General features: G+C 44.7%; 1 protein-coding gene and 2 long non-coding RNA genes across 4 annotated transcripts in view; 2 read left to right on the top strand and 1 right to left on the bottom strand.

The window, feature by feature from the left end:
• Positions 1 to 26,511, top strand: part of CCDC88B (coiled-coil domain containing 88B) — a 105,848-nt gene that overhangs the window by 16,860 nt on the left and 62,477 nt on the right. Inside the window, exons 2-3 of the mRNA XM_040329001.1 lie at positions 13,514 to 13,635; positions 23,954 to 24,023. Coding sequence (XP_040184935.1) covers positions 13,514 to 13,635; positions 23,954 to 24,023 — 192 coding nt within the window. The remainder of the gene's footprint in view (positions 1 to 13,513; positions 13,636 to 23,953; positions 24,024 to 26,511) is intronic.
• LOC120917592 lies at positions 14,387 to 16,015 on the bottom strand. Its single transcript, XR_005744216.1, has 4 exons — positions 15,931 to 16,015; positions 15,709 to 15,837; positions 14,659 to 14,890; positions 14,387 to 14,426 (listed from the first exon to the last, which is right to left on the bottom strand). It is a non-coding gene; the product is annotated as an uncharacterized LOC120917592 (long non-coding RNA).
• On the top strand, positions 15,317 to 18,109 carry LOC120917593. Of its 2 annotated transcripts, none has more exons than XR_005744217.1 (3): positions 15,317 to 15,441; positions 17,528 to 17,759; positions 17,992 to 18,109. It is a non-coding gene; the product is annotated as an uncharacterized LOC120917593 (long non-coding RNA). The 2 variants fall into 2 exon arrangements; XR_005744218.1 differs by having other exon boundaries at positions 15,317 to 15,463.

The following is a 26,511-nucleotide window of genomic DNA, read 5'->3' as shown; positions in this document are numbered from 1 at the left end:
CTTCGGCGTATCTCCAGATACGCCGTCGTAACTCTGAATGCGGGGCGTCGCATCTCAGTGCCTGATTCATAGAATCAGATACGCCTCAATGTTGCCTAGATACAAGCGGCGTATCTTAGGGTGCAATATTTACGCTGACCGCTAGGGGCGCTTCCCAATACTTCCGCGTTGAATATGCAAATTAGGTAGATACGCCGATTCAGAAACGGACGTCCGCCCGGCGCATTTTTTTACGTCGTTTACGTAAGGCTTTTTCCGGCGTAAAGTTACCCCTGCTATATGAGGCGTACGCAATGTCAAGTATGGACGTCGGGCCAGCCTCGAATTTTCCGTCGTTTGCGTAAGTCGTTCGCGAATAGGGCTGTGCGTAAGTTACGTTCACGTCGAAAGCATTGACTATTTGCGGCGTAATTTGGAGCATGCGCACTGGGATACGTTCACGGACGGCGCATGCGCCGTTCGTTAAAAACGTCATTTACGTGGGGTCACACTGAATTTACATAAAACACGCCCACATCTTCCATTTTTGAATTAGGCGGGCTTACGTCAGCCCTTATACGCTACGCCGCCGTAAAGTAAACAAAAACAGTATAAAGTATTTTTTTTCCAAGTTTTACTACTTTAGTAACTCTGGGCCAGATTCAGGTACATTTACGTTGCTACTTGGCAGCGTAACGTATCTGATTTACGTTACACCACCGCAGGTTTACAGCGTAAGTGCCTGATTCACAAAGCTCTTACCTGTAAACTTGCGGCGGTGTAACGTAAATCCGCTCGGCGCAAGCCCGCCTAATTCAAATGGTGCGGGCACCATTTAAATTAGGCGCGTTCCCGCGCCGAACGTACTGCGCATGCTCCGTCGGGAAAATTACCTGACGTGCATTGCGTTAAATTACGTCGCACGGACGTCATTTGTTTAGACGTTAACGTAAATGGCGTCCAGCGCCATTCACGGACGACTTACGCAAACAACGTGATTTTTTACATTTCGACGTGGGAACAACGGCCATACTTAACATTGCTTAGAACACCTAGGAGTTAGCCCTAATTTTACGACGCGTATCTCGACAGAAACTACGTAAATTTAGATCGACGGGCATCGCGGACGTTCGTGAATCGCCGTAACTAGTCATTTGCATATTCTACGCCGACCGCAATGGCCTCGCCACCTAGCAGCCGGCCTAGAATTGCGTCCTAAGATCCGACGGTGTAAGTCAATTACACCTGTCGGATCTTAGGGCTATCTATGCGTAACTGATTCTAGGAATCAGCCGCATAGTTAGGACGGGCGGATCACAGAGATACGACGGCGTATCAGGAGATACGCCGTCGTATCTCTTTTGTGAATCTGGCCCTAAGTCAGTTGCCAAACCAAGCCTTGGAAAGGGTCCCCTTTTTGAACACATCAGGTCAGATGGCCCAGATTTGTCCAAAACTAAAAGAAAATTGGTTGGATCTCTTTTTTGTTTTTTAGTAAATACATAAATGTATTTGTTGACATTTTTTATAAATTTCCTCCTACAGTCCAGTTTTAAACCTTTACTAAAACATACTTCTGTAAAACCTATCCAATCCTGTAGCAACAAGAATACAAACAAAATAATATTCAGTTGTAATAAGCTTAGATCTCTGTCATACTTCCTGTGAGTCACAAAAACTGCCACAAGAGTTCCTCTGAAAATATTCTTCACTGGGATTGTTTGTTAACTGATCACGGCTGAAATCGGGACTGCCAGCTGGCGTAAAAATCGCGTAAGTTCAGCTGAACTCGCACGGCTTCACTCCCGCAGCCCAGTGTGAACCTGGGCTAATGAAGATTTAAATGAAACTGATTTCCTAATCAGGTTTAACCACTTAAGGACCGCCTCCTGCACATATACGTCGGCAGAATGGCACGGCTGGGCACATGCACGTACAGGTACGTCCTCTTTAAGTGCCCAGCTCCGTGACCGCGGCCGCGGGACCGTGGACCCAATCACCGCTGGAGTCCCGCGATCGGTCCCCGGAGCTGAAGAACGGGGAGAGCTGTGTGTAAACACAGCTTCCCCGTTCTTCACTGTGGCGCCGTCATCGATCGTGTGATCCCTGATATAGGGAACCACAATCAATTACGTCACACCTACAGCCACACCCCCCTACAGTTAGAAACACAGATGAGGTCACACTTAACCCCTTCAGCGCCTCCTTGTTGTTAACTCCCAAACTGCAATTGTCATTTTCACAGTAAACAATGCATTTTTAATGCATTTTTTGCTATGAAAATGACAATGGTCCCAAAAATTTGTCAAAATTGTCCGAAGTGTCCGCCATAATGTCGCAGTCATGAAAAAATTGCTGATCGCAGCCATTAGTAGTAAAAATAAATAAATAATAAAAATGCAATAAAACTATCCCCTATTTTGTAAATGCTATAAATTTTGCGCACACCAATCGATAAACGTTTATTGCGATTTTTTTTACCAAAAATAGGTAGAAGAATACGCATCGGCCTAAACTGAGGGGAAAAAAACGTTTTTTATATGTTTTTGGGGGATATTTATTATAGCAAAAAGTAAAAAATATAGATTTTTTTTTAAAATTGTCGTTCTATTTTTGTTTATAGCGAAAAAAATAAAAACCGCAGAGGTGATCAAATACCACCAAAAGAAAGCTCTATTTGTGGGAAAAAAAGGACGCCAATTTTGTTTGGGAGCCACGTCGCACGATCGCGCAATTGTCTGTTAAAGCGACGCAGTACCGAACCGCAAAAACTGTCCAGGTCTTTTACCTGCCTAAAGGTCCGGGTCTTAAGTGGTTAAAGCAATGCTATAATTTTCCTTTTTATGCCACTCCACCTTTTGGGATATTTTGGGATTATTTTTCATTAAATCTGTTCTATGTAAATCTTATAGAATAATTTTGACAGACCTTTACTTTGCACCTATACCTTTAAGGCCCTGTACACACGAGCGGATGTCCGCCGGACCGTTTCCATCGAACATTTCTGCTCCGGATTTTGATCTGATGGGCTGTACACACCATCAGATCAAAATCCCTGCGGTAAATACTTCCACGCATGTGTCAAATCACTTTGACGCATGCAAGGGGTGGGGATCGGTCGGACTTATCCGGTGAGTCTGTACAGACGACCGGATAAGTCCGACGGACAGGTTTCCAGCGGATACATTTCTTAGCATGCTAAGTAATTTTTATCCGCTTGAAAAACGGTCGGCTGGAGAAATCTCCGCCGTAAAATGTCCGCTAGGCCATACACACGACCGGATTTGTCTGCTGGAACTGATCCGTGGATAAATCCCAACGGACAGATCCAATCTTGTGTACGGGGCCTTAAAATAACCCATTCAGTTTAAAATAGAAATTAGAGGCAAAACATTTGTGTATAAAAAAAAAAAACTTTATAAATACCCCATTTCCCTAAGTAACCACATTCCTTTTGCTCTCGGCTGCATAAGAGCTGGGGGGGGGGGGGGGGCAGCGGCACACTGGTCTTTCCGGTGAATGGCTCTGTGTGTGTGTGAGGGGGAGTGTAGGGTTAGGTCTGATCATTGGAGGAAAGCAGCAGCCTGCAACTGACCAGTGAAAGAGCAGCAGTGGTTCACTGTGCTTACTCTGCTCTCTAAAACTCTCAGCATGTTCCCTGACAGTACATGCAGGACTTTTAATTGGCTCCTATTACTGCCCACCCATATTTTAGCCTGAACTTTGCTGTACAGGTGCTTACAAGACACTGATACCAATTTAAATTCAGGTATTATGGCTACATCCACACAGGTGTTTTGTCCCAATGTGAATTACAGTGGCAAAAATCTGCTGATTCTTGCAACTGTTTTTGCCACCTGTGAGTTGCTAGCCAGCGATTATATGCAGTGATCCTTGCTGAACGCACTTTTTCTGCTGGATGCAGGCAGCAATTACATGCCAGTGGCTGCGTTTAGCTCTGGGAGCTACTAACTGGGGCTGCATTTGCAGGTGTGAGTGCATCCTTAAAGTGGATGTAAACCCTCACATATACCCAGTGAAGTGAACAGCCTCATATGATACACAGAGATTAAACAAATTCAAATTCCTACATACATTTTACTTGTATATGTGCTGTCTTCAGTTTTCTACACTGTTTAGAAAGTGCACACCGTGTTACAAATCTTGTTTCCTCATTCAGCAGTGGGTGTGGAGTTTGGGCATACACTGTGTGTGAGCTGATTGGAGGAAAGCCCCCCCCCCCCCCTCCACATAGGCAGAGGAATGAATAAATGTGAAGAGCTGTAGTCTGAATAGACAAGCTCTCTGCTTATCTATCTCTAAGATCCCTCCCTGACTCTCTCATTCTCCCCCCTCTCTCTCATCCTCAACCCCCCCTCTCTCATCCTTATCCTCAACCCCCTCTCTCATCCTCATACCGCCCTCTCTCATACCCCCTTCTCTCATCCTCATCCTCAACCCCCTCTCTCATCCTCATACCCCCCTCTCATCCTCAACCCCCCTCGCTCATCCTTATCATCCCCCTCTCTCATCCTCAAATCCCTCTCTCATCCTCAACCCCCCTCTCTCATCCTCATCCTCCCCCTCTCTCTCATCCTCCCCCCTCTTATTCTCCCCCTCTCATCCTCCCTCTCTCTCATCCTCCCCTTCTCATCCTCATTCTTCCCCCTCTCTCATCGTTATCCCCCCTCTTTCATCCTCATCCTCCCCCTCTCTCTCATCCTTCCCTTCTCATCCTCATCCTCAACACCCCTCCTCTCTCATTCCCCCTTTACTCATCCTCAACCGCCCTCTCTCATCCTCAACCTCCCTTATCCTCTATCCCCCTCTCTTATCCTCAACCCCCCTCTCATGCTCAGCCCCCCCTCTCATCTTCCCCCTCTCTCTTGTTCTCAATCCTCTCTCTCATCCTCAACCCCCTCTTTCTCATCCTCCCCCTCTCTCATCCCCAATCCCCCCTCTCTCTCTCATCCTCAATCCCCCCTCTTATATCCTCCCCCCTCTCTCTCATCCCCAACCCTCCTCTCTCTCATCCCCAACTCTTCCCTCTCTCTAATCCCCAATCCCCCCTCTCTCTCATCCCCAATCCCCCTATCTCTTGTTCTCCCTCCCTCTCTAATCCTCCCCTCTCTCATCCGCCCATCTCTCTCTCATCCCCAAACTCCCTCTCTCATCCTCCCCCCTCTCTCTCATCACTAATCCCCCCTCTTTCATCCTCCTCCTCTCTCTCATTCCCAATACCCCTCTCTTTCATCCTTAATCCCCCCTCTCTCTCATCCCCAATCCCCCCATCTCTTTCTCTCACTCATCCCCAATCCCTCCTCTCTCTCTCATCCCCAACCACCCTTTCTCTCTCATCCCCAATCCCGCTTTCTCTCTCTCTCATCTGCAATCCCCCCTCTCTCATCCCCAATCCCCCCTCTCTCTCTCATGTAGATAGTATATGGGCAAATGTTGGAGACTGGATTGTGGGGAATCATTGGCAAACAAACATCCAGCATTCAGCCCTCCACAATAGCCCCACTGTTAGGAGGTTCTTTTTTTTCGGGGGGCGCAAGTAGCTGGTCTTACCTAGGGCTCAAAATAGTCTAGCACCGACCCTGGGTGTAGCTATGTAAAACATTAAAAATAGGTGTCTATAGCGATGGACCAGGGGCATACCTAGAGCATTTGGCACCTGGGGCGGATCCAATATCTGGCACCCCCCCATGTTAAAATGTAAAAACACCCCACTGTGCCCCCTGTGCATACCTCTGCATCCTTCAATATCTTTTTGTTACTACTGTGTACTCCTCGCCACAACTGCACCTCTGGACCACTTTTCACAGCACCCTGCATCACTGGACCCCTTTACATTACACAGCACCCTGCACCTCTGGACCTCTTTACATTACACAGCCCCTTGCATCACTGGACCCCTTTAAAATTACACAGTACCCTGCATCACTGGACCCCTTTAAAATTACACAGCACCATGCATCACTGGACCCCTTTACATCTCACAGCCCCCTTCACCTATGGACCCTTTTACATTACACAGCACCCTGCACCTCTGGGCTCCTTTACATTACACAACACCCTGCACCTCTTTACATTACACAGCCCCTGCACCACTGGACCCCTTTACATCACAGCCCCCTGCACCTCTGGACCCCTTTACATTACACAGCACCCTGCATCTCTGGACCCCTTTACATTACACAGCACCCTGCATCACTGGACCCCTTTACATCTCATAGCACCCTGCATCTCTTGACCCTTTTACATTGCACAGCACCCTGCATCACTGCACCCCTTTACATCACATAGCCCCCTGCACCTCTGGACCCTTTTACACTACACAGCCCTCTGCACCCCTTTACATTACACAGCACCCTGCATCACTGCACCCCTTTTACATTACACAGCCACTTGCACCTCTGGACCCCTGCATGTTACACAGACCCCCCTTCAGTGCAGACACCCCCCCCTCAGTGCAACCCCCCCTCAGTGCAAACCCCCTCGGTGCAACCCCCCAGTGCAAACACCCTCCCCCTTAGTACAACCCCCCCCTCAGTGCAAACACCCCCTTAGTACATCCCCCCCACCCCTTCAGTGAAATCCCCCCAGGTGCAAACACCCCCCCCCTCCCCATTCAGTACCTCAGATCATCGCAGGCAGCGCCACGGCACATCACGGCACATGGACATAAGGTCCCCTCGGCCCCTCCCCCTCTGTACACACAAACAGAGAGGAGGGGGCTGTGCCTGTGTGCCGACTGCCGACCACCGCTAACAGCCCGTGGCTGTGAGAGGAGGGGATGGATGGTGCTGCGGTGTCACCCTGCAACCTCCCTCCTCTTGTACCGTGGCGCTCGGCGCTCCGATTCCGCGGCGCTCATTGCTGCAGTCGCGGGGGGGGGGGGAGCCGGCCCCCCCCCCCCCCCCCCCACATGTCAGCTAAAAATTATTATTTTTTTTTTTTTTTTTAAATCGGGATGGTGTCACCCCTCTAGCAGGTTTCACCTGGGGCGGGCCGCACCCCCCGCACCCCCCTAGGAACGCCTCTGCGATGGACGCAGGATATTCGGGAACTTGACTCCGAGGACTGGGAGGACATTTGGGATTTCCCATTCAAAATCCTTGTCTCACTTCGAGACCATCTCACATGGTACAAAATACTCCATCGGGCATATATCACTCCGTATATATTGCAAAAATGAGAACCTCCCTGTCCTCGTGTGGGCCAAATGGTTGGCTGAGGCCTCCACAGCAACTACTGACTGAATAGACCCTCAATAAAATATCACTCCACTGTGGATACTTTAGGGGCCATTTCTATTGTAATTTTTACCTTGGTTCTGTTTTTTTATTTTCTTGTCCCCTTTGTCCTGACTGGTAGTCATGATCTCTAGTTCCTCTAATTGAGCAAGAGCCAACATAGCAGTAAGGTTTTGACGTGCTACAGCTGTTTGAAATTTATGATGGATGTGATACACTATGCCGGCTGGCACTGACCCCTGGTGTGGGTCTGGTTTCAATGCTGTAGCAGGTTAACTGTTGTTTGTCTGTCGTTAAAGGTTGTATACTCAATAAAAAGATAAAAAATAGGTGTCTATACTGTTTAAAATCCAACAATACACTGATACTGATCACTTGTGCAACACTAATGGCAGTTGAGGATCAAACAGAATCAAATTTTATAATCTTCATTTTTGACAGCAGCCATTTGATCATTTGACAGTTTGGTTGAGGACACAAGCAAATGTGAGCCTCCAACAAGAAGAAACAAGAATAATTCTGGAGGCAATTTACAGCACACATTAATTGTGCTGGCATAATTATTAAGGTGGAACGTATGTTCCTTGCTAAAGAACAGTGGCCTAGATTCAGGTAGATTTGCGCCCTCTTACGGAGGCGCAGCGTACCGTTTTAACGCTACGCCTCCGTAAATCACGTGCGCTACGCCTCCGTAAAAATGGCCGGCGTAAGCGTGCGTAATTTAAATGATCCCGTAGGGGGTGTGGATCATTTAAATTAGGCGCGTTCCCGCGCCGAACGTAGTGCGCATGCTCTGTCGGGAAACTTTCCCGACGTGCATTGCGGTAAATGACGTCGCAAGGACGTCATTTGCTTCAACGTGAACGTAAATGGTGTTCAGCGCCATTCACTTACGCAAACGACGTAATTTTTAAAAATCGCGACGCGGGAACAACGTGTATACTTAGCATTGGCTGCCCCTGCTAATAGCAGGAGCAGCGTTATGCAGAAACCGACTTACGCAAACGACGTAAAATGCGTACGCAGGGCGCGCGTACGATTGTGAATCGGCGTGAGTATGCAACATCTCTGAATCTTTGGGTTGTTTAACCACTTGAGCTGGAAGGTTTAACCCCCTTTCCTGACCAGGCCAGGAATGGTCGGTCGTGCAACGCTCTACCCAAATAAAGTTTTTGTCCTTTTTTCACCACAAATAGAGCTTTCTTTTGATGTTATTTGATCACCTCTGCAGTCTTTATTTTTTGTGATATAAACAAAGACCGACAATTTTGAAAGTACAAAACAATATTTTTTACTTTCTGCTATAAAACATATCCACAGTATATGTACGTGGGGCAGTCGCTAAGTGGTTAATATATAACAGTCCTGTTCCTAGGATGAAAAGATCTGCTATGCTTTGAAACAAAGCCCCACAGTTCTTAAAGCGCAGCTCCAGTCATGTTTGGGTTTATTAAAAGTCAGCAGCTACAAGAAGTGTCGCTGTTGACTTTTAATAAACAGACACTCACACATGGCCCAGGTACCAGCGATGGGGTCATCCGAACCATCGCTTCTCTCCCTCTCCTCTCCCCGGCACTGGCATTGCAACTGTGGGCACCCAGTTGTGACAGCTTGCAAGGAGTGAGGGGTAGTGTATCGCCTATTGAGAGCGGGTACCTGTCATAACTAGGTACCCCCCCCCCCCCCCCCAAAACATGCCAAATGTGGTAAAGGGGGAGGAGTTCTGGAGTGCTTCAAGTGGAACTTCCCCTTTTGAGTGGAGCTTCACTTTAATACCAGGAATGCTGACAGTCTGAAGAACCCTGTTTGGCTTCTTCATAATTAACCCTGAAGCTATTGTTCAACCTGAGTAAAAGGGCCGGTGAGCCATTATATCCTGCATGTTGATGTAAAACAGGATGCAGGATATTGCACAACCAACCACTTCTCCTTGCTGACAGGTTCCTTCGATGTGTGGGTCCGATTGTCTGGAAATGTAACTCTCCTCAGAATAGGAGTAGCAGGTGCAGGTTAAGCATAGGCAATTGGGTGAGGAGAACATTCTGAACAGCTTGCTGTGGCTTGCATTTTTTGGATTATTACCTCTTTTTAATAAAGGCATCTATTAGTGCAGCTGTCCAGAATTTTCTCCTCACCCAATTATCTTTCATCATCTTGGTTTGATATAATTTTCTAATATAATACAGTCAGATTAGCTCTTTCATGCACCTGTTGTAATCCTTCACACATTTATTTAGCAGTTTCACACAAATCCCGGTTCTGACAGAGTAGGAGAGATAGGTTGGGGCAGATCCTCTTAGCGCGGCGCATTCTTTCGTCCGGCGTAGCGTATCTATGATACGCTACGCCGCCGTAACTTACAGCTTTTTTTTGGTATTCTGAAAGAATTTCCGCCGTAAGTTACGGCGGCGTAGCATAACTTAGGCGGCGTAAGGGCGCGCAATTCAAATCAATGTGATGGGGGCGTGTTTTATGTTAATACATCGTGACCCGACGTAAATGAAGTTTTTTTTTAACGGCGCATGCTCCGTCCGTGGGGGTATCCCAGTGCGCATGCTCGAAATTAAACCGGAACAAGCCAATGCTTACGATGGTGACGTCATTCTACGCAAATCCCTATTCGCGAACGACTTACGCAAACGACGTAACATTTTCAAAATTAGACGCGGGAACGACGGCCATACTTAACATAGGATACGCCTCATATAGCAGGGGTAACTATACGCCAGAAAAAGCCGAACGCAAACGACGTAAAAAAATACGCCGGCCGGACGTACGTTCGTGGATCGCCGTATCTAGCTAATTTGCATTCTCAACACGGAATTCGACGGAAACGCCACCTAGCGGCCAGCGGAAAAATGCACCTAAGATCCGATTGGCGTACTAAGACGTACGCCAGTCGGATCTAGCACAGCTTCAGGCGTATCTTGTTTTGTGGATACAAAACAATGATACGCCGGAGCAAAATAGAAGTTACGCGGCGTATCCATAGATACGCCAGCGTAACTCTTTTGTGGATCTGGCCCATTGTCTTTTCCTACTAAGTAGGAACAAAGATGCTGCTCCTCAACTAGTCAGTCCCATCCCCTCACAGTTAGAAACACACCTAGGTAACACATTTAACCCCTTAATTGCCCCCTATTATTAAACCCTTCCCTACCAGTGACATTTACACAGTAATCAGTGCATTTTTATAGCACTGATCACTGTATAAATGTCAATGGTCCCAAAAAAGTGTCAAAAGTGTCTGATCTGTCCACCGCAATGTCGGAGTCCCGAAAAAAAAAATCGCTGATTGCCGCCATTACTAGTACAAAAAAAAAAAGAATTAAAGTGCCATAAATCTATTTTGTAGACTCTATAACTTTTACACAAACCAATCAATATACGCTTATTGCAATTTTTTTTAGCAAAAATATGTAGAAGAATATTTATTGGCCTAAGCGGATGAAGAAAATAATTTAGGGGATATTTATTGTAGCAAAAAGTAAAAAATGTAATCATTTTTTTAATTTGTCTGACTTTTTTTGTTTATAACGCAAAACATTAAAACCGTAGAGGTAATCAAATACCACCAAAAGAAAGCTCTATTTGTGGGAAGAAACGGATATCAATGTTTCTTTGGGTACAATGTTGCACGACAGCACAATTCTCAGTTAAAGTGATGCAGTGCCGTATTGCAAAGAATTACCCTGTCAGGAAGGGGGTAAATCCTTCCGGGGCTGAAGTGGTTAAAAATACTTTTACAGTCTTTTTTCTGTTGCTGTAGCTTGCACTTGCTGTAACAGGTTATAACTTGGCTATGGATGGGTTCTCAGCTTTTCTCTGGGTGGGTGTCTGGGCCCGTCCCATAACCTGTTAGAAAATTCTGTAAAAACCCCCACAGAACAGACCATATGGCCAGGATTCACATACATCAGCGCATATTTATGCGGGCGTAGCATATCTAATATACGCTACGCTGACGCAGCGCACAGATGCAAGCACTGGATTCACAAAGTACTCGCCCCCAAATCTACGCTGGGTTTCCTCGGCGTAAGCCAGCGTAGCTGAAAGTGGGCGTGAGCCATGCTAATGAGGCGTGACCCCATGTAAATGATGGACTGAGCGTCATAAAGATACGAATAACGTACGGCGCATGCGCCGTCCCGTGGAGGCAACCCAGTGCGCATGCGCAGAATCACGTCGGGACTACTCCCTAAGATACGACGGATCACTGCCTACGACGTGAACGTAACCTACGCCCAGCCCTATTCACGTACTACTACGTAAACGACGTAAAATACGACGGCTGTTCCCTGGTCCATACCTTTGCTTGAGTTGCGCCTCATAGATGGGGAATAACTATACGCCGGACGTAAGCCTTACGCAAACGGCGTATATTATGCGCTGGGCGCAACTACGTTCGTGAATCGGCGTATCTCCCTCATTTGCAATGAGGCAGCCAGCGTAAATATGCGCCCACGATACGCTGGCATAGGAAAGTTACGTCGGTCGGATGAAGCCTATTTTCAGGCGTATCTAGTTCTGTGGGCACGGCGCACAGATACGACGGCGCATAGTTACACTTACGCGGCGTATATCGAGATACGTTAGCGTAAGTGCTTTGTGAACCCGGGCCAATGTGTTTATCTGCTGCTTAACTGCAGCTGGTAGATAGGAAACTTGGGCCAAATTCTCAAAAAACCTGCCTAACTTAACTTTCAGCAGTTAAGTTACACAGGCGTTAAATTTCTACCTAAGTGCCCGATCCACAAAGCACTTACCTAGAAATTACACGCCGTGTAACCTAAGTGCCTCCGTCGCAAGGCGGTCGTCTGCTCGAGGGGGCGATTCCTATTCAAATGAGGTGCGCTCCCGCGCCGGATGTTCGGCGCATGCGTGTGACGTAATTTTTCCCGACGTGCATCGCGCAAACGTACTTTACGCCGGGCTTTGTGGATCGCGACGGGACAATAAAGTTGCGTCGGGTAAAAAAAAAAATACGCGCCGGGAATTTTTTTTTGAAATTTTAAAAAAAACGCGGCGTTTGAAAAAAAGGTTTGTTTTTACAAGGCCTTGTAAAAGCATCCCTAATTTTACGTATGCAAAATGTAACTTACGCAGAAAACACAAAGCTAAAAAGCTTTGTGGATCTGCCTAAGTCCTCATTTGCATACGCAAAGCGGCATTTCGACTCGAAATGCCCCCAGCGGCGGATGCGGTACTGCATCCTAAGATCCGACAGTGTAAGTCTCTTACAGATGTCGGATCTTCTGACTATCTTTGGAAAAATCCTTCTGAGGATCAGTTCCAAAGATAGGCACAGGGATACGCAGGCTGAACAGCAGTTCCACCTGCGTATCTCCTTTGAAGATTTGGCCCCTTTTATTTAGGAAAAAGACATAAAGCATATTATAGATGCAGCTACAAATGTATTAACATTGCCGTCTACTAATAGCTTTTGTCTCAATTTTTTGCTGTGGCATGTTTATTTTGTGATTTATTTTAATAAAAGGAACGTTTTTGGAGTGCGGCTGTCCAAGTTCCCTTCGTATTTTTGCATTGCCGTCTACTAGTTGAAGAATATATCTCTACTAAATATTGATACTGAGCAATTGTTGCACAAAATACAATTCTGTATTCCAACAATCTCTTATGCTGCGTACACACAACCGTTTTTCATGATGTGAAAAATGCAATTTTTTTAAATTATCATTAAAAACGATCGTGTGTGGGCTCCAGAGCATTTTTCTCGACGTGAAAAATGGACATTCAAAATTTAGAACATGCTCTAAATTTTCTCGTCGTTTTTCACGTTGTCGTTTTTCACGTTGTGAAAAACGGTCGTGTGTAGGCTTTAACGATGTGAAAAAACACGCATGCTCAGAAGCAAGTTATGAAACGGGAGCACTCGTTCTGGTAAAACTAGCATTTGTAATGGAGATAGCACATTAGTCACGCTGTAACAGACTGAAAAGCACGAAGACTGAAAAGCGTGAATTGTCTCCCACCAAACTTTTACTAACACAAAATCAGCAAAAGCAGCCCAAAGGGTGGCGCCATCCGAATGGAACTTCCCCTTTATAGTGCCGTCATACGTGTTGTACGTCACCGCGCTTTGCTCGAGCATTTTTTTTTCACGATCGTGTGTATGCAAGGCAGGTTTGACAAGAATCACTTTGAAAAAAACGTTGTTTTTTCTAGAACATTAAAAATGGTCGTGTGTACTTTACCCTGTTAAAGACAATTTTCCTCAGAATAACTCCTTTTTTTTTTTTTACATCTATCAACAGATCCGAACCTTTGAGCAAAATCGAGCATTAGAATATGGACCTTTATCTCCTCTCAGAGATCCAGTTAGAGAATATATGCAACTGACGGGAGGTGGAACACTGCACTACATTATGAGTTTTGTGTAAGTCAAATGACTATAAGGTCATTGAAGGTCTTATCAATTTTTGTTCTACTTTTATTCTTATTAATGCCATAAAGAAAAATCTAAATTTATAATTTTTCCTGAATATCCAGAGATTCACCTAACCATACTGTATCTATCACGGTTTCTGGGAAACAGAAAAACATTCAAAAACTGACAATAGTTCCTGTAACAGGAGGTTGGAGAACTTTCCCAATGACAGCACCTGTGATGGTGACAAATTTCAAAGTTGGGATTTCTTCTCACTTTGGTAAGATTTCCACTTCCTGTTATGTTTCCAGAACAGAAAACGAGGGAAAAATGTACTGCCAACAGCAATAAAATGCTTCACTGTTCCACCCAAAACAAAGGATGGAATTCCTTTCTTATTTCCTGGCAGATAAAATATCAATGCAAATGTAATTTATGTAGTTAGGTAAGCTAGTACTAGAAAAGAGACAGGACACTATGGTGGAGAGAATGTGGCTGCTCACCCCGATAAAAATGATGAAAAGAATTTTCCCAAATGGGGTTATTGCGCAGCTCAAAAGGAAAGAGGTAATACCATGTAATAAAAAAGTTGTGTTTATTCACGTGTTAAAAAGTGGACAAAAATTGGGTAGCATAAATGGATGGAGCATGAGTTGTATCAAGTACACAAACAGCGTTTACATAAATGTATAACAAGCAGTACACAAACAATGTTTATACAGTCAAAAATGTGCATTGTAGTAAAAACAATCTAACGAACGTTTCGACCTTTGAAGGTCTTCTTCAGAGAGTTTGTGTGGCTGGAAAGGAACATATAGTAGTTAGACATCTCATGATCATAGTTTAGGTAATAAGAGATACATTGTTGGTTTTACAAAAAGCCCTTTGGCTAGAGGAGCAGTGTGCAAAAGGATGTAATGAAAGCAAAAAGTCAAAAAATTAAGCAAATTCGTGTGCAACATTGCAAACAAAAGTATCTTAAATACATTTTTTAATTTTTAATTTTTAGTTTTTAATTATTAATTCCTTTACCTTGATGATGTGTCTCAATGATGTGCTGCAGTCCAAACGGCAGCATCAGGCGGTCTAATAAGGATAGCTTCCATCCCAGGCAGAAAAAACAGCTGTCCACATAATGTGAAACACCCCGCTCAACACCACAAGAGGTCACCCCCAAAAATTATGGGGCCAAGATGGAATGACCATATAGGAACCAGGAGGGGTAGGGGAACGTCGGTGGAACGAGGAGGTTTAATAAAGAAGCCTGTAAACAGAATAGTAAAATTGGTATTCTGGATGTCTACATACATATGTAGTGGCACGAGTTATTAAAAAGTTATTGGGGCTCTGAGGTGAGAAGTGACGGTGAATGTAGATAGCCGTCACAGGCTATAATGAAAAGAAGTGCTCAAGAGTACTAAGATAAAATAATAATCTCTAGAATACGGAAACAAGGGTCTCCCCAAGGACAAAAGGAGAATGAAGAAGAACATAAAAGGGAAAGGGAAAAAAAAAAAAAAAAAGGAGGGTAAGAGGGAAGAAAAGAATGAGGAGTGAAGGAAATGGGGGTGATGGGAGTAGATTGGAGTGAGGTGAGGGGAGAAGTGAGAGGTAGTGAAAAGGAATGAAAAAACAGTGGAGATGGCGGTGAGTGATTGAAGTGAATGACCTAGGGATGCACAAACAAACATGCATCAGCCGCAAGAATGCGGAAGTGAGAATTAGCTGATAGGAAAACACAAATGTAAAACAAAGAGACGGGAAAAAGGAAAATGAGAAGGACAAGGAGGGAAAATGAAAAAGTGAGGGGTGAAGGTACAGAAACAAGAAGTGAAAAGTAGGCAACGGTGTGGGGAACTGGACTGGGGAAAGAGAATGGGGGGGGTGATAGTGCAGAAAGGGAATTGTATAAACTAAAGCAAAAAGGATGGGAATGGAGACAAGTGACACATGGGGAACGGAAAATGCAGGATACATTGAAGTGAGGGTAGCTGGGCAAAAATGTAACAGTGAATGGCAAACACCTGATGATAAAAACGCATCAAGGATAAGGGTGAGTGGGGGGGGGGGAGAGAGCTGTACCTTTGAATTGTAGAGATTCAGTTAGGAATTAAAAGAAACTGGAAGACTTCCTGAGCAGAGATCACTGGTGTCAGATACAAAAGCTGCTGGGATATAAATAGCAGCAGCAAGCAGACAAGGTGATTCCTTCTAAAATATAAGAGTAAAAAGGGTCATTTTTGGAATGAAACCAGAGAAGCCAAAAAGTTTGGCCAGAAAAAGGATGTAAAAAATAAAACTCACCTATAGCATAGAGGCCACCAATATGCTAGTAGTTGGAAGTACCAAGCAAGATCCTTCCAAACCAGCAGGTAAGGCCAGACTAAATAGAGTGCATCTAGCCTAATTGTAGGGAATGAAGAAACAAGTACCACCTGTGGAGAGGGGAGGGGGGGAAGGAACGAGTACCACCTGAGGGGGCTGCGGTCGATCCGCCCCTCTGCCTAATCAAGCACAACGTTCCACACCCACTCTGGTGGGTCAGGGTCCCAAAAAAAAAAAAAAAAAAGTCGCCATCATGTGGGGAATTGCTATAGCGCAACGAGAAAAAAAAAAAAAAAAACGCACCTGGTAAAGCCAGGTGCATGGCGGCGGTGGTCTCCTCGGCGTGTACGCACGCCAGCGTCGTCGGCTTACAGCCGCCGCCCCCACCATCCCACGTGAGGATGTGACGTCACCGCATGCGCGCGGACCCGCCGCGCACGCGCGTTGCACGGCACTGGGTGTGAGGGCGGTGCGTACATGCCACCAGCAGGGGGAGAATGCGCTCCCCACACGCGGCGGCCGTGCACTGTCGCCATCATGTGGGGAATTGCTATAGCGCAACGAATTGCGCTATTGTCTCACCCTGCTGGGCGGTGGACGGGACGCCCACATGAGTGGCAGCTGCCACAACCTGGGGAAAGGAGGGGAGCATCCTAGACCAGCCAAACAAAGAGACATGTCATAGGGAAAAGGGGAGAGGGAATACTCCAGGAAAAAGGAATTACTTATAAATATATTTCAGAAACATGAGAGCAAACACATATATAGTCCTAAGAATATATACAGTTCCATATTTTAATACACATAATTACAAAAACACTGGTGACCCTATCACAACATACATGTATATTCTAAACATAATTGACATCCCATACTTGTCCTTATGTACATGTGTACTACAGGTATATTCCAAATTAATTAAAGTATTATTCTAAAAAAGCATGAAATAACAGGGTGACAGATAACAAACGGCGGACAAAGAGCATAGGTCACATGGGCACATGGCAGTCACCCTGTGTCCATAGCTCAGGATTTAAGGAGCAAAAAAGATTTAAATGCTTAAACCAAAAGTTAATTTATAGTTTTACATTTTTGAAGGAGTCTGGATAATTGAGATAGTGCTGATATTGCAGCCAACCAAAGAAATTCCCCTCATCTGTAATCTGTAAAAGGTGGATCGTATCCTTTACATAAGAGGGTAATAGTATGACATAAGGCTGTAAATAACTGTCCACCACACGACTTAAATTTTCGGATATAGACCCATTGCCGGAGACTATCGGTCTTCCTGGCGGGGGATTTTTTTGTTTGTGAATTTTTGGAAGGCAATTTTTCCCTTTCCCTTTTATGTTCTTCTTCATTCTCCTTTTGTCCTTGGGGAGACCCTTGTTTCCGTATTCTAGAGATTATTATTTTATCTTAGTACTCTTGAGCACTTCTTTTCATTATAGCCTGTGACGGCTATCTACATTCACCGTCACTTCTCACCTCAGAGCCCCAATAACTTTTTAATAACTCGTGCCACTACATATATGTGTAGACATCCAGAATACCAATTTTACTATTCTGTTTACAGGCTTCTTTATTAAACCTCCTCGTTCCACCGACGTTCCCCTACCCCTCCTGGTTCCTATATGGTCATTCCATCTTGGCCCCATAATTTTTGGGGGTGACCTCTTGTGGTGTTGAGCGGGGTGTTTCACATTATGTGGACAGCTGTTTTTTCTGCCTGGGATGGAAGCTATCCTTATTAGACCGCCTGATGCTGCCGTTTGGACTGCAGCACATCATTGAGACACATCATCAAGGTAAAGGAATTAATAATTAAAAACTAAAAATTAAAAATTAAAAAATGTATTTAAGATACTTTTGTTTGCAATGTTGCACACGAATTTGCTTAATTTTTTGACTTTTTGCTTTCATTACATCCTTTTGCACACTGCTCCTCTAGCCAAAGGGCTTTTTGTAAAACCAACAATGTATCTCTTATTACCTAAACTATGATCATGAGATGTCTAACTACTATATGTTCCTTTCCAGCCACACAAACTCTCTGAAGAAGACCTTCAAAGGTCGAAACGTTTGTTAGATTGTTTTTACTACAATGCACATTTTTGACTGTATAAACATTGTTTGTGTACTGCTTGTTATACATTTATGTAAATGCTGTTTGTGTACTTGATACAACTCATGCTCCATCCATTTATGCTACCCAATTTTTGTCCACTTTTTAACATGTGAATAAACACAACTTTTTTATTACATGGTATTACCTCTTTCCTTTTGAGCTGCGCAATAACCCCATTTGGGAAAATTCTTTTCATCGGTAAGCTAGTACTTTCCCACTTTGCAACAAAAGTAATCTCCACTGACTAAAATTCCAGGTAATAACCTGAAACTGACTTCCCGAGGCCATGACTAGTTATTGTATTTTCTGTAAATTCCTCCAGGGGGCAGCAATTTTTCACATTTCTAACTTATAGGACATTTAACTTGCCATTCATCCCTAATTTAAAATGATTAGTAATATGTTTTTTTTGGTACTTGAAAAAATATATGAACAGCATGAACTCTGGCATTTACCATCTTTACCTGAAAATCTCAAGGATGACCCAGTAAGAAACTAAACATCACTGAAATAATTGTTTATTTATCTTCTGTGTATCATAATCTATCATCAGTCGGTATCATTTATCAAATTTATTAAAACTTAGAGAAATACTTCTTGACTACAAAAGTAGATTTAATACTAACCCGATTCTAATGCACCTTTCATGAGAATAAAAAACAATTAGAAAACACTTTTTACTGTATCTTAAAGGATAATTAGACAATATATTTTCTTCCTGCAATGTCATATGCTCATAAAGTTTACCATTCACTTTCAAGCATTAAAACCAGAGGCAGATGTATACTTTCTGCTCTCCTAGGCCAGCTGTGGGGCACTAGCCTGTACACAATGGCCCAGATTCAGAAACAACTTACGACGGCGTATCTCCAGATACGTCGTCATAAGTCTGAATGTGAGGCGTCGTATCTTGGCGCCTGATTCAAAGAATCAGATACGCCAGAATTTGTCCAAGATACGACTGACGTAAGTCTCTTACGCCGTCGTATCTTGGGTGCATATTTACGCTGGCCGCTAGGGGCGCTTCAGTAGATTGACGTGTAGAATATGCAAATGAGCTAGATACGCTGATTCAGAAACGTACTTGCACCAGTCGGATTTAGTTACGCCGTTTACGTAAGGCGTCGGTCCGGCGTAAGTTTACCCCTCATAAAGCAGGGGTAAGTCATGTTAAGGTATGGATGTCGGAAACGTCGGAACAGCGTTGTATTTTACGTCGTTTGCGTAAGTCGTACATGAATGGGCGTAGATTACGTTCACGTCGACTAAGCATTGAGCCGGCGTAACTTAGGGAGAAAATTTGACGTGATACTGAGCATGCGCGCGCCATTTACGTGGGGTCACGATTAATTTCCATACAACACGCCCCCTACCAGCCTACTTTGAATTAGGCGGGCTTACGCCGGCCATTTTACGCTACGCCGCCGCAACTTACGGAGAAAGTGCTTTGTGAATACTGCACTTGCCTGTCTAAGTTGCGGATACGCTACGTCCGCACAAAGATGCGCCCAGATACGTGAATCCGGCCCCTTGCCCACAACTTAGTAGTGTGTGAAGTCACCACTGCTCCAGGCATATCAGGGATCGTACTGGAAGTTTTCTATACTATGGCAGCATTTTAGTGCGGCTCTCTGCAAAGGCAGCATAAAAATGATATCCTCTGTTGCGTTCAATGGGCAGTACTGCTGCCATTCAGGGCCATTTCAATAGAATGGGCCATGCCACAACCATTCTGCAACCACATGCAATGTACGCAGTTGCAGCGCAGTGGGGTGGCCTGTATAGGGTTAAAAGAGGTACCCAGGATGCAACATATCACTTCCTCCCCAACTATAATATGCCTTTAAAAAACGATCCAGCAAGAATTGCTTTTCAGAGGGTTGGCAAGGTCTGACATATGTAAACTTAGCCTAAGAATGGGCATATTAGCAGGGCAGGACAGAGCAGGGCAAGTCAGGTGCCAAGAATATAGGTCTCCCCCCACCTTGTTCGACTAGAAGATCAATTCTAGGTATTGTATTCATGTATGCCAGTTAAATTGTGACGGAAGTCACTTTGGGCGAGGGGCCCGTGGAACCCAGAATCCCTTGGAGAGGTTGGCAAACCCTAGTGCAATAGGCTGCACACACCTATGAATTAATACACATTCTTTAGGATAATTAGTAATTTAACTGAAACCATCAGACTTCTGTACAATGGTGCAGGTAGTGAAATTACCAAATAGCTGTTTTATTTCTGAAACACACATTTTCCACTTGCATCCGGACACAAAAATTCAGTCCCTGGGCTTGTTTTTGTTGTTTTTTAGGAGCACAAACTTGGATGGGGTAGAGGGGTTATGGGATGCCCAACTTGACTGAAACAACAGATGGGGACAACTTCCTTCCTATGTACAGAGAAAGGATCCTGGACTGTTCTCCTTCCTGGACACAATCAGTCTTTAAGAATTAGTCAGCAAAAGTCCCTTGCAAACTAGGAGCTCTTAGTCCCCTCTGGAAAATAGCACAAAATGTTGCAAAATCACATTCAGGAGTATCTCCTCTCCTCTCCTCTCGTCTGTAGAACTGCTCATAGCTCCCGTGCCTATAGGTACTACCAGCCCTCCTGGCTGCTGTCTACCAGCCTACATGGCTGCTCCAAAGATCTCCCAGGACAAGGGACAAAAAGGGTTAAGCACAATGCTGTCCTTTGAAAGCTTGCTACATGTGGCAGTTTCTCCCCTTGTGAATCTCTGGGTGTGCTGATGTACTTACTCTGTCCTTTTTACTCCCTGCTGCATTTAGGCGAGATTCCTCCTCAAACTGGGTGCTGAAAGGATCCTTCCCACCCAGCCTGGAGGCATAGCCCCCTAGACCCAGGGGGACCCTTCCTAGGCCACCAACAGCCTCTTTAGCACTCCATCTTCAATCTGACTCCCCTGCTGGCATGGCTCCACCACATTTAAAGGGCTGACCTAGCCACCTAGCCACCCTGCCAGAACATTCTGCCTGGGGATTGGCCAAGTTCCCTCGAGTATACAGATCAGAACCTCCTGGCCTCCACCCACTAACTTCCAGAAGCTTCTACAAACTTCTAGATCCAGGGGGAGGTATCAGAGACCTGCATCTGTACAGCCATCCAGCTTGAACCTGCAATAACCCAACCCAATTACAGACTCACATAACCTACCATAAGTCATAAGCTTAAATTTACCTACACCAACACTAGTAGAACACTAGAAGGTGTTACATTAGTCTGAATCATTGGTGCCAGTGGTAGTAAAATACATTACAATTGTTGGTGGCAGTTGTAGTAAAATAAGTGCCAATCAGTGTCAGTGCTAGTAAAAAAAAAGTACCAGTTATTAGTGTCTGTGGGATAAAGTAAGCCCTAATTGGTGAGATTAGTGAGTGGAAGGAAAATAAAAACTCCAGCCCAGCATTGTGGTGGTAAACTTGCCTCTTCAGTCTCGCTGCTCTGCCTCCCTCCTCCTTTGGATAGGAACTTTTTGGCGAGTATTGAGCAAGAGATCTATATATACAGAAGAGCTGTATTCAAGGGTTTGCACTATCTTTAAATATTATGGTCATATCTGTCCAAAATCTAAGCCTTATGGAATTTTTTCAATCGGATATTCCAACCGTGTGTATGCCCCATCTGACTTTTTCAGTCGGAGATTCTGACGGAGAAAAAAACACGCATTCTCGGAAACAATTTGATGCACGCTCGGAAGCACTGAACTTAATTTTTCTAGGCTCATCGTAGTGTTGTATGTCACCGCCTTTTTAGACGGTCAGAATTTGGTGTGTCCGTGTGTATGCAAGACAGCTTGAGCGGAATTTCGTCAGAAAAACCTGTCGGAGTTTATTCCGACGGAAAAAACGGTTGTGTGTACGCGGCATTAGAGAATGGAAATTCCATTCAGACATGTAAAAATCAGTACAAAAAAAAGATTGGAATTTGAAACCATAATCAATATAGCATATCTTTAAAGCGGATCTCCACTCTAAAGTGAAGTCCCGCTGACCGTAACCCTCCCCCCCTCCGGTGTCACATTTGACACCTTTCAGGGGGGTGCAGATACCTGTCTACAGACAGGTATCTGCACCCACTTCCGGCCCTACGATGCGGGCAAAAGACGGGTTTTGTCCTTACTTCCCGTCCGTCCCCCGTTGTATGCTGGGAACACTCGGCTCCCAGCACACAGCGGGAGCCAATCGGCGGGCGCAGCGCGACTCGCACATGCGCCGTAGGGAACCGGGCAGTGAAGCCGGAGCGCTTCACTTCCTGGTTCCCTCACCGTGGATGGAGGGGGGAGCAGCAGGGTGACGAGCGATCGCTCGTCATCTGCTGCGGACGGCGCTGGACTCCAGGACAGGTAAGTGTCCTTATATTAAAAGTCAGCAGCTGCAGTATTTGTAGCTGCTGGCTTTTAATATATTTTTTTAGTGGCACATCCGCTTTAATTAAAGTTTATTTCCCATCAGTCTGATTTTATTTACTGTTACAACAGGTTTGATTAAACAGTAATCATAAAACTTAAAATAAAGGACAAAGGCATGCTTATGGTAACCACATTCTTCTGCCCGCACATCATTATTCATCACCACATGACCTAGCTCTGATTCATGGTGTCACGCTCACAGTATCAAGCAAAGTCTATGGTCAGCATCAACAAAAGCTATACTGTGCATGCATGCAAATGACCCAGAAACCAATCAAATACTAAAAAGTTACAAATACAATTTACAATTCACAAGTAGATTATCCTCTCTTTAAGTACAGAAACATACAATCCATAAGCACAAATAGTGAATAATTCCATTTAAAGCAACGCTCCAGTCAAAATGTCTTTTTAGTTTTAGTAAAAGTCTGAAAGGGTTAGAATTTTGTCCTTCTCTTGCGGTCTTCCTGTCCTGAGGTTGCCGGTTCATTTAGTGTCCTGGTGTCACAGGCAGGGGCGGACTGACCATTGGGGCTCTCGGGCACTGCCCGAGGGCCCCATGCCACTAGGGGGCCCCATTAGGGTTGCCAGGATCAATAAAACCAGGGACAGTATGTAAAAATCTGTGTTTTTTTTACATCTGTCCCTGATATGTCAGAAACCGACATGCTTTTGATGTGAAAATCCAGAGATTTTAACTGCCCTGCCTCTGCACTGCCTCTTGGCGTGGTGGCCATCTGTAAGCCTGGGGGCCCCATAATCTTCTATTGCCCGGGGGCCCCATGAGTTGTCAGTCCGCCCCTGGTCACAGGCAAAGGAAATGAGAAGAAAACCCCTCAATGGAGTCACAGACACCCATAGAAAGTTTATTACCTACTACTCTAACACTAAACCCAACCCCAGCACCTGTTCAGCCTTTAACTTACTAATTTCACCAAGTAGTAAGTATAAGTGGCACCAAAATGGTCAAGGTAGGATATTGTGTACTTTTCTTATATTACAACACATGTAATGGGTTTAACCATACCTCCCAACTGTCCCTGATTTCGAGGGACTGTCCCTGATTTGGAACAATGTCCCCTCATTCTCCTCATTTGTCCCTCATTTTGGTCTGATCTATATAGTTGTATATACAATTCACTTTTTATCTATCAAAAAGTGTTTCCCAGTGCTAAACCTTTCATCTGATTTCTAAATTGCTGCATTTGTAAATTCCAAAAGCCAATATAAAGAAATAGTAGTGGTAAAAAAAAGCACTTGTGGGTTTAACCAATCTTATTTTTTTTGTACAATTCTCCTTTAAGGGGGCGTGGCAAGGGATGTGTCCTATGCCTACATACTTTTGCTGATAGGTGTCCCTCATTCCCATCTCAGAAAGTTGGGAGGTATGGTTTAACTAAAAAAAATTCATGTACATTGACTGAAACAACTATATTCTTCCTTTTTGTTAGTGATTCACGCTCATACCATGGAAATGTGGATCTGCACAGCCTCAAACTGAGATTACGATCATACTACCAGGTAACTCCTTACCAGCACCCTGTTATAGCATAGCCCTATACTGCGGCCAACGACCAGGCTACCATTACAGACGTCTTATATTAGAAATATTTGAAGACTCACTAAAATGATGTCCGTTCACATTTCTCCAAGCTAGTTTTGCATTTCTGTAATTATGAATATTGTTGATTGTGATATCTATGATTGGATCAAAAACAGACATATGTTTTAAAACAACAGAAAAACCTTGGATTGCTGTCATAATTAGTTCCAGAAACATGCTTGTAATCCAAAGCACTTGTATATCAAAGCAAATTTCCCCATAGGAAATAATGGAAACTCAGATTTGTTCCACAACCATTAATTCATAGGTCCTTCAGTTTATAGTCCATATAAAAAGATTATAGTAATGTGATTGTGGGAATGTTTGACAATTCTTCCAGAAATGCTTTCTTAAAGCGGGGGTTCACCCTATCGACGGGAAAAAAAAAAAAAATTTTCTTTTACCTTTAAATCAGGCATTGTAGCGCGAGCTACAGTATGCCTGTCCCGAATTTTTTCCCCCCATACTCACCTTGTAGTCGTCCATCGAAGATACCGGGGAATGGGCGTGCCTCTGGAGACGGAGGATGATTGACGGCCGGCTCTGGCGCGTCACGCTTCTCCGGAAATAGCCGAAATAGGCTTGGTCTTCACGACGCGTGCGCATAGCCTGTGCGCACGCGCCGTGAAGAGCCGAGACCTACTCCGGCTGTCTTCGGGGAGAGTGACGTGCCAGGGCCGGCCGTCAATCATCCTCCCTCTCCATAGGCACGCCCATTCCCCGCGGGAGCCGGAATCTACGATGGACGACTACGAGGTGAGTACGGGGTTAAAAAAATCGGGACAGGCATACTGTAGCTCGCGCTACAATGCCTGTCTCGATGGTAACATCATGGGATTGTGGGTGAACTACCGCTTTAAGGTCAGGCACTGATGTTGGATAAGGAAGCCTGGCCTGCAGTCTCTGCTCTAATTCATCCCAAAGGTGTTTTATCTGGTTGAGGTCAGGACTCAGTGCAGGCCAGTTAAGTTCTTTATGGACCTTGTTTTTTGCACTGGTGCGCAGTCATGTTGGAACAGGAAGGGGTCGTCCCCAAACTGTTCTCACGAAGTTGGGAGCATGAAATTGTCCAAAATGTCTTGGTATGCTGATGCCTTAAGAGTTCCCACGAAGGGGCTGCGCCCAACCCCTGAAAAATAACCCCAGTGGGCCAACTCAATATTGAACCCTATGGACTAAAGCTGGATACACACTATACAATTTTCTTTAGATTTTTATCCTTTTAGATTTACCAAAACCATATAATATGAGGTCAAACCTAAACACTTTCAATTTGTATGTAATCAGGTAGGCCCTTGCACTACATAGTTGAAGGTAAATTTAAAGGAAATCTAACAACAATAGTTGTGTAGGGCCAGATTCACAAAAGAGATACGACGGCGTATCTCCTGATACGCCGTCGTATCTCTGTGATCCGCCCGTCCTAACTATGCGGCTGATTCATAGAATCAGTTACGCATAGATAGCCCTAAGATCCGACAGGTGTAATTGACTTACACCGTCGGATCTTTGGATGCAATTCTAGGCCGGCCGCTAGGTGGCGATTCCATTGCGGTCGGCGTAGAATATGCAAATGACTACTTACGGCGATCCACGAAGATACGCGCGTTTGTCGCAATCTCTTATGTCGTCGCTAGTCGGTTTTTCCCGTCGCAAACTTAGGCCTGCTTTAACATGGCTTATCTTTAGAACAGCCATGTTAAAGTATGGCCATCGTTCCCGCGTCGAATTTCAATTTTTTTTTTTTTTGCGTAAGACGTCCGGGAATAGAAAACAATGTAACGCACGTCGCCGTTCAAAAAAAGCGTCGGGGTGCCATAATTTTGCGCAAAGCACGTCGGGAAATTTCCTAACGGAGCATGCGCAGAACGTTCGGCGTGGGAACGCGCCTAATTTAAATGGTGCCCGCCCCATTTGAATTAGGCGGGCTTGCGCCGAGCGGATTTACGTTACACCGCCGCAAGTTTACAGGTAAGAGCTTTGTGAATCAGGCACTTACGCTGTAAAGTAAATAGAAAATTATTCAGCGCTGGAAAACAACACACAACTAAATAAATATACAAAAAATATATGCAGGCCAGCACTAAAGGTAAATTCAAAAAGCACCTCAATAAAATATACAGTGAAAATAGTGCAGCGCAAAATTACATAATAATACTATAGTATAAAATAGAAAGAAAGTCCATAAAGTGTGCTGTAAACCTGCAGCGGTGTAACGTAAATGCGATACATTACGCCGCCGTGGCGTAACGTAAATGTACCTGAATCTGGCCCATAGTGTGTATCCAGCTTAAGACTGAGATGTCATTAAAGATAATGTGTGTGTAAAGGCAGGCATTCCAATACTTTTAGTGTCGATATTAGGCAAAATACAGATTGCTTTATTCTTGTACCCAACTTTTGAAG

This window comes from Rana temporaria, chromosome 11 (genome assembly GCF_905171775.1).
Source record: "Rana temporaria chromosome 11, aRanTem1.1, whole genome shotgun sequence".
NCBI classification, from domain to species: domain Eukaryota; kingdom Metazoa; phylum Chordata; class Amphibia; order Anura; family Ranidae; genus Rana; species Rana temporaria.
This window is presented reverse-complemented; position numbering and strand designations above follow the sequence as displayed.